Source organism: Pollicipes pollicipes, unplaced genomic scaffold, assembly GCF_011947565.3.
Source record: "Pollicipes pollicipes isolate AB1234 unplaced genomic scaffold, Ppol_2.1 Scaffold_789;HRSCAF=905_pilon_pilon_pilon, whole genome shotgun sequence".
Taxonomy (NCBI): Eukaryota; Metazoa; Arthropoda; class Thecostraca; order Pollicipedomorpha; family Pollicipedidae; genus Pollicipes; species Pollicipes pollicipes.
This window is the reverse complement of record NW_023597067.1, coordinates 13317-22160: the sequence shown is the minus strand read 5'-3', so window position 1 is coordinate 22160 and position 8844 is coordinate 13317. Positions and strand designations below refer to the sequence as shown.

The 8844-nt window shown below is 48.3% G+C and overlaps 2 protein-coding genes across 2 annotated transcripts; one reads left to right on the top strand and one right to left on the bottom strand.

The window, feature by feature from the left end:
• Window positions 1–226: 226 nt before the first annotated feature.
• LOC119114484 (uncharacterized) lies at window positions 227–1611 on the top strand. Its single transcript, XM_037238595.1, has 3 exons — window positions 227–402; window positions 1043–1116; window positions 1430–1611. Exons 1-3 carry the CDS (start codon window positions 260–262, stop codon window positions 1609–1611), a joined length of 399 nt encoding a protein of 132 aa, XP_037094490.1. The 5' UTR covers window positions 227–259.
• A 3426-nt stretch (window positions 1612–5037) lies between these two features.
• On the bottom strand, window positions 5038–7637 carry LOC119114483 (uncharacterized). The gene is made up of 4 exons (XM_037238594.1): window positions 7601–7637; window positions 6700–6856; window positions 5986–6059; window positions 5038–5709 (listed from the first exon to the last, which is right to left on the bottom strand). The coding sequence occupies exons 2-4, from the start codon at window positions 6840–6842 to the stop codon at window positions 5531–5533; spliced, it is 396 nt and encodes a 131-aa protein (XP_037094489.1). The 5' UTR covers window positions 6843–6856; window positions 7601–7637; the 3' UTR covers window positions 5038–5530.
• Window positions 7638–8844: the final 1207 nt, after the last annotated feature.

Here is an 8844-nt window from a genome sequence, read left to right as displayed (position 1 = left end):
ACGGATGTGGAAAACATTTAACGATCATAACGGTGTCACAAAGTGCAGAGGTCATCCACGGACACTGCTTTTTTGCGCATACCGTACCGGAAACCAATTAGTTTTACGATGCATGTTGGGCTATTAGCACTGCCCTGAGTAAACCAGACCGCACACATGTGCCGAGACGACTTAGTTCAGTTGCACTGCAGCGGCGTTGTCCCAGCTCTTCCTCAATCAGCATCGTTTTAATTGGCCGACTGCACTTCCAGATTCCGAAATGAAGGCGATCTTCTGCATTGTGCTGGCTCTGTCAGCCGCCGTGGCTGCCAATGGAGGCTTCTATCCTTTCTCGGTCCAGCGGGCACCCGACGCCTTCGACAACTACAATCGCAACCACTACAAGACGGCCAAGCATAGCGGGTGAGTCACTTTGTGCACTGTCGCACTTCGGTGCCTAACTTATCGTCGCAGGGTTATCGGAAATACGACCGCTGTTGCTGAGCATCTCATGACAGAATGTGCTTTTAAATGGTATTACCGTGCCTTCTCGGAGGTGCACTGTGGTGGAGGTGTCGGCGTTACTCCACCTCCGATGTGGACGCCCTTCTCGGGCGACATGTGTTGGGCTATAACGTCTGTGTAATAGTCGAAATGCATACAAAAGTATTAAAGTAGTGTGGGTGAGGTATAAAATGGAGGTACATCGCCGTGGAGATGAAATAGCAACTCACCAGCACCACCGCCATCTGTTGCCAGAACAGGAAAACATTCAGATGTCAGCATAAAGAGCCTGTTTAAAGGATGTGCTGCGTTTCGAAATGGCTTTTGGTGATTGGCACATCAAAGTTCGTCAGTATCTAAAGACCAAAATCTTGAAAAGTCTTGCCCATCTAGCGTCCAATGTGTATATTTCAATTTATATGGGCCAACTTGTCGAGATCCAAGTTCAGTTAGAATTGAAATAAAACGTTACCAAGAATTGTCCGCAATCCAAAAGGCCATCAAGACACAGGGGCATCATCTGACGTGGTAATGTGATGACATGCCTGGGATGTTTCAGCTTGTTGGACCGCCTGTTTGGAGCTAACCGGCGCCAGGGAATCCTCGAAGGCCTGGGAGGAATTGGTGGACCCGGTGAGACACCCCTTATCCTCGTTTAAACGGAGGCATTGGATATACTAGTAACTCTGCTAGCAACCTTGTATGGTAAAGTTGGTTACTTCTGCTAACAGCGATGGAAGGTGCAGGAAGCAACACTATGACGGATGTTGATGATGATGATGATGTTGACACAAGCAAGCAGACCGCACGACGGCACGTTGCGCAGTTGGAGAGCCGCTTTTTGTAGAAGTGCACGCCAGAACTCTTTGACCGCTGGTCCTGTCAGTGCAGGCCTGTTGCAATAGCGGATGGCCGTTTTTGGTGATCCCGCTGTCGGTGTTGGCAGTCGCCGTGGTTGGGGGGTCGCTGGTCGCCGGTATTCATAGCCCTACTGGACTCGCCGTCGTCATCGCCAACATCAACTCATCCGGCCGAGGTCTGGACACGGACGGACTGGAGGACAGCCAGTCGGTTTGGATGGACCAGCTGGTGCGGGACTTCGAGGACTCCTGGCAGACTACGGAGTAATCCTCAGACATCTAGCAACTGGGCACGCCATTTCAAGAGCCCATCAGCACTTTAGTTTTCGTGTTCATCCGGGCGGTGTTCATCTTGCTTGGCGGACTGCATAACGTAACCCAGCCTCGAATGTTCTTGTGTTCTCGTCTGAAAGCTGATCATGAACTGGACCAGAGAAGCTCGCTTAATTCGCTCCGCAGTTTAATGCATCCTCCCCCCCTTCAGACAGTTCATCTGGGCTCCTGCTGCGGCTGTGAGCCGTAGGCTTCCAACGTTTTTGAAAGGTGCTTTCTAGATGTTTTGCGATGCGCCTCCTCCGCCCCCTCCCACGCGCGATCCCACCATTGTGACGCCGCTAGCACGGACGGATGGGTTTTGAAGTCAAGCTTGGATGTTTTCCCCTCCTGTTGACACAAGAACTGTTACATGGCATTTACCGGACCGCATCAAATTACTTCGGCCATTCACGTGGTATTAATGATGTGACATGGGCTTTTCCCTCTACTGTTACGTAGGAAGGTGCTTGTCATTTTGGCCGATTTTCTACCGAACAATGATTACTGCTTGTTTTGTGCGTTGTTATTTGGTTTCGCCAGTTCGTTGTTGTTATTCTTTGCGGTTATAAGCAATTCTTAACTCTGCGAAAAGACGCAAGGAGCTTGTTGTTACGCCTTGTGTATTGATAATTACCGATGTGATCTGTTATGAAACGTCCATCATGTGAAATACATTTCCATGAATGTCTCACTGGTACTGCACCGCACGGGTGTCGATTTCTATTCTTTTGTGCGGGTCCTGGCCCTTCCCCCCCCCCCCCCCCCCCACCTCCTCCCAGTGTTGAGTTGGGCCCCCAATGGTGACTTGTCTCCCAATGGTTTTGGCCGGAATGCTACAAAAAAAATGTGGGTGAAAGACGATCACAACATAACCTATTCCTTTGATCCTTTCCGCGTAGTGGCGTCTCGCTACCACTCATTACTGAATAGTCATGGCTGCTCTCACCACGAGGTACAAATCGTAACAGCTGAGCGGATATAAACGATGCAATGAACTTCACATATATAGCGTCATAAGACACGCAATGGTTTGTGAAGTTAAAGTGAAAAGCCGTGGAATATGGGGATTCTCGAAGTCCTTCGTGGCTAACCCCGTCGCCAATAACACAAATTCGTGCCACCTCCAATGACCGCCATAGAAGTGCGCCATCGGCGCACTACAGTGACCTCTAAAGGGTCACCTGCATGTGCCGATCAGAAGAGACGCGTGCATCTAGTGCTTACTCCCTAGATCTAGTCCTGCATGACTTCTATACTGCTGAAATCAAATACTTTTATAGATTATACAAATATTAAACACAAATATAGCGCTAAATACAAATAAAGTGGGCTACATCCGGACGTCGGTTTGCTTTTGGTTTGCCCCCCATAATTTGCAAAAATTGACACCCCTTAAGCGTCCAATGCAGTGGACATAATCTTTTTTTTTGCAGCTTGCATGTGAACATTATGTGTGCTAATGATCTCGGTTCATAAATTTATGCATCACTTTTCGTCACTGATCTTAGTACACTTCTTTTCGAAGTTCACTAGCAGCCCAGCAGCCCCCTAGCTTCTTAACTGCATATGAGGAAAGCTACTGCGTATGAGCTTAGAATTCCATGCGATTAAGCTCATTATTCATGCAAGTGTGTTATAAAGCACAATAGTTAAGTAAAAACAGGCAAAATCTAGCCAACAACGCCCAAACATTACCTCTGCGAGCATGACCAGACTGCAATGGCACGTACCGCCGTGATGCCCAAGCCAACCATGTGTATCAAAACGCGTTTATTAATGTGTCGTTTCTGCGCCACAAACGTCATGAAACCTGACGAACTAACCGGGATTCGTCAGCATTATTTTTCACGTCGTTTATGTTGGTTGCCAAAGACGCATATAGAAACGCAAAATTTGTGCTGATCGCTGTATGCGCAGCGGAGTGGCAGCATTGGAATGACGTTATTATGGCGTCATGGATGCCTGGGTGACGCCGAAATAGTCTACTCGAACAAGTCTGCACATCTTGGCGGGCGTGTAGTTAAGAATCTTGAGGGGCATACGTGTTAGAAGGGCGGGGCTGTAAGCTGTACAGAATGATCTTCAAGATGGCTATTTCAGTTTAACACCCTATAAAAATGTGGAACACTCCCTTCAGAGAGAATGCCCCACCAAGTAAGGTATTGAAGCGTGCATCAAATTTAATGACATAAGCTCACTTGTATCTTCTGGTATACGTTTAAATAAGAGATTGCTCTGGACAACACAATTTCGCTGTTTGGTAGTTATGTTTCTCAACATGTCATTGTTTGATTGCGTTATGGTATCTTGCACGACTTTGACTGAGAGCCAATTGACCGCTGTTATATCAGGAAATTTGGAAATGGCTACTCTAGAAATGGAAAAGACTGCTCTAGAAAACACGATTAGCCTTTTAAGTAAATTTTCTCATCGATACGTCTCTCGAACCCACCCTGCCACAGGAAGATGAAGAGGAAGACAGACGCTCCAACAAATTGGACTATCGGACGGAATGTAGTGCCTTGTGGGACGGCCGTACATTTGCTATTTGCCACAGAATGAACATGATGTTGATGGTGTTGTGTTTCAGCGTCTAGCGTACAGAAAAATTTCACAAATACAACAGAAGTTCAGAGACATTCGCAACATTTCTTTAGCACAGCGTTCCATTTTTTGCTCCTATACATTGGAAAGGGTGGGACGGAAGAGTATTGATGGGCTCAAGTCGGTGAGGGGAGGGCCAGGCCTCTCGAAAATATACAAAGTGACGCCCCTGAGAACCAGGTTTTTGGTTTCCTTTGCACTGAGCTCATTGCATTAGCTGTGTTGCCTTTAGTCATGCAGATGCTCTGAATATATTTAGACGGCAAATAAAATAACAAGAATGAGCAATAGCCGTAGCTTCACATCCTCACCCCAGATGCACGGTGCCGCGCTGCAGACAACCCGAAGCACAGGTGGATACGCCAAAAGGTTTTCCTAATCATAATATGTAGAAGATTGGGAATCAACTTGCCAAACGACATCAGTGCTCAAGACAATGACAAGCAAACTTTTTCTAAGCGAGTATTACGGGAAGAAGCGTTCAAACCATGTTTCAAGCCGCCGGTTATGGTTTTCGCTCGCACAAAGCTTGCAGTTATGCAGTGATTCTGATGTCTTGGGGGTCGCGTTTTGATCTACCCTTTGTAGCATTTATACATTATGAGCCGATGTTGCACCATGCTGCATTAATTGCCACCTGTGAACCCCATGTTGCCCTAATGGTGTGCAGGATCTCCGCAAATGTTCGTTCTCCAGAACGCTGTCTTTTTCATTAATGCTCGGCTAGAATGCCCCTAAACTGATCAAGGTGATTTATCAATTGGTGCAGTACCAGTGAGACATTCATGGGAATGTATTTCACATGATGAACGTGTTCACAACAGTTGACATGAATAATTATCAACACCACAGGCGTAACAACAAGTTCCTTGCATTTCATCGCAGGGGTAATAATTGCTCATAGTCGCCAAAAATAACAAAAACGAACTGGCGAAATCAAATAACAACGCACAAAGCAAGCAGTAATCAATTGTTCGGCAGAAATCGTCCAAAGTGATAAGCACCTTCTTATGTAACAGCAAGAGGAAACAGCCCATTTCAAATCATTAATACCACATGAATGGCAGAAGTCATTTGGCGCGGTCTGGTAACTAACATGCAACAGTTTTGGTGTCAACAGTAAGGGAAGACATCCAAGATTGACTTCAATACGCATCCGTGCATGCTAGCAAGGTGGACAGCATGGTGGATGCCGCCCGCATGAACACGGAAACTTAAGTGCTGCCAAGCTCTTGAAGTGGCGTGCCCAACTGCCAGATGTCTGAGGCCTACTCCGCAGTCTGCCAGGAGTCCTCGAAGTCCCGCACCAGCTGGTCCATCCAAACCGACTGGCTGTCCTCCCAGTCGTCTGTGTCCAGACCTCGGCCGGATGAGTTGATGTTGGCGATGACGACGGCGAGTCCAGTGGCGGCTATGATGCCGGCGACCACGACCCCAACCACGGCGACTGCCAACACCGACAGCGGGATCACCGAAACGGCCATCCGCTATTGCAACAGGCCCGCAGTGAAAGGACCAGAGGTCAAAGAGTTCGGGCGTGCACTTCTACAAAAAGCGGCTCTGCAACCGCGCAACGTACCGTTGTGCGGTCTGCGTCATAGTGTTGCTTCCTGCACCTTCCATCGCTGTTAGCAGGAGTAACAAACTTCACCATACAAAGTTGCTAGCAGAGTTACTAGTATATCCAATGCCTCCGTTTAAACGAGGATAAGGGGTGTCTCACCGGGACCACCAATTCCTCCCAGGCCTTCGAGGATTCCCTGGCGCCGGTTAGCTCCAAACAGGCGGTCCCACAAGCTGAAACGACCCAGACGTGTTATCGTATTACCGCGCCAGTGATACCCATTTCTTACGGGGGCCTTTTGGTTGCGAACAATTCTTGGTAACCTATCATTTTATTTGCAACTCAACTTCGATCTCATAAATTAGCTCATTTAAATTGAACTACATCGATTGCTCGCTAGATGGATATGCCTTGTTCAGCATTTTGCTCTTTAGCTACTGAAGAAGTTTGAGGTGTCGATCACTAAAGCCATTTCGAAACGGAACACGTAATTCTAGCATGCTCTTGATACAGATCTCTGAATGCTTTCCTGTCTGGCAACAGATGGCGGTGGTACTGGTGTGTTGCTATTTCATCTCCGCGGCGATGTACCTCCATTTTGTACCTCACCCACACTACTTTAATACTCTTGTATGCATCTCGACCATTACACAGACGTTATCGCCCAACACATGTCGCCCGAGAAGGGCGTCCACATCGGAGGTGGAGTAACGCCGACACCTCCACCACAGTGCACCTCCGAGAAGGCACGGTAATACCATTTAAAGGCACATTCTGACTATCATGAGATGCTCAGCGACAGCGGTCGTATTTCCGATAACCCTGCGACGACAACTTAGGCACCGAAGTGTGACAGTGCACAAAGTGACTCACCCGCTATGCTTGACCGGCTGGTAGTGGTTGCGATTGTAGTTGTCGAAGGCGTCGGGCGTCCGCTGGACCGAGTAAGGATAGAAGCCTTCATTGGCAGCCACGGCGGCTGACAGAGCCAGCACAATGCAGACGATCGCCTTCATTTCGGAATCCGAAGCTGTAATGCGCCAATTATATTCAGGAAGGGCTGGGACAACGAAGCTTGCGACGCGATTAGAATGGGCCATTTTCTGACCCTGCGTCACATACTATAGTTTTGTGGTAGCTAGCTTCGCACGTCGGTGGTACAAGGGTCAAGGAAAGTTACTAGATATCTCACCCCAAAGCCTTATTCCCAACCATTCACAGTGTGTTGAATTTTCTTCCACGGCTTGATATGCCTGGAAATTCTTAAAAGAGTGAGCATTTAGGCTTGAAGCTAAGACATATCGTCGGTACGCACTGACTGCATCCATATCAAACGATGATGTCGGTGTGCTCTTGCGCACACTGATGAGTTCGACGATTTTCTGCCGCACAGCACCGGGCCGTATAACATCGTGTACGGTTTAGCTTCTGTTCTGACCATTGCAATGCACCTCAACTAATCTGTCTCAGCACATGCCTGCGGCTGAGGCCACCTCACCATGCCACGGCGGCTGACGCCAGCTCACCATACCACGGTGACTGACGCCAGCTCACCATACCACGATGACTGATGCCAGCTCACCATACCACGGTGACTGACGCCAGCTCAGCGCCTGTCGCAGGGACGGCCCGCAGCCAGTGACACGAGCAGACCTCGCCGCCAGTGAGGAGCATACCGGCACGCAGGCGCCCTACACCACACCGCCGAGCGAGCGGGGTTGACAAAGCCGGACGCGGGTTAGCGCCACCTGCCGACGCCGCTCCGCCTCCTCACCTGCGTTCTTGCCTGACCGCGATGAGACCTCAACCCCTGGTGTGGGGAAGGAGCTGCGCATGCCCGCTTATATACCCGGTGCTAACCAGCTGACACACTTCCAGCACTCCTGTCCCGGCTTTCGATTCGAGTATGTCCTTTGCCTAGCGCATAGCAAGGCTGCATAGTTGTAAACAACGCCAAGCGTGGTTGGAAACAGAGAACTGGCAAGCCTTATGATAGTGTTTAGAAGTCAAGCCTCAAAAATCTTCTCGCACAGTTGGTAGGTAAAAATAAAGGCACGGTAACACATTTTTTGTTTTATATTTTATCACGATCAATAACTGAGGCTTTTCAATCAGAACAAACCAGAGCGGCTGAGAATGTTCGTCGTGTCGCATAATTGGGCATCTGGATTTCCCTTCTTCAGTTGTAATTTGCCTCGTTCTTATGGTGTGACTGGAACTTTGCTAATTCATAATTCGATGACAGCGTTGGTTTCAACACAAAGCTACTTTACGTTCAAGAAAACTACACTAGATAACGCCGTAACACAACGAAACTGATGGCCATATGACAAACTGAGTGATAAGCTCGCCTGCAGATCGGCGCCGAACCTCGCCACAATAGTACCGCTGGCCAAGACCAGTCTTGAGAAGTACAACTCAGTTGCACATATTTGTCGCTGAGTTGTTGGTCTAAGGCGTCCTTCAATGCATAGGCGTATGAACGTTTCAAAAAGTGGCGGGGAGGGGGGCAAGCAAGTGCGTACTTCAGGAACTTTTTTCTGCAAAGGCAGCCCGATGACCAGGAGGGGGGAGGGGGATAGAGGTGGAGGTTGTTATCGCTCTGTATTCAAATGTCATGATTGCTATGTTAAATATGAATCTAGACATGTTTCTCACCAGTGCACAATCTTGCCTATTCGACTCATCTACGTCATTCGGCAAATAAGGCATCCAGCTTCCCAAGAAATTCCACGAGCGGGTGGGAATTTTGCGTCATTGAGGAGGCACCTCCTTCACAGAGTAGATGCCAAAGTACGGCTTGGACATAGGATGGTGAGAGTTTTGAAAGTGGATTGATGGCTCACAGTGCGATAGATGTTTCAAGCGTCTTCATTTTGCTGGCTTCTTTTGAACACATAATACTTGTCACAGCATTTTCGGCGGAAACAAATTCGGAAGCTTGAAACTGCCAAAAACAGCGTGACAGAAACCATAAACTGGAGATTCTCTTTTTAAAAACCAAGCGAGATAATGAAG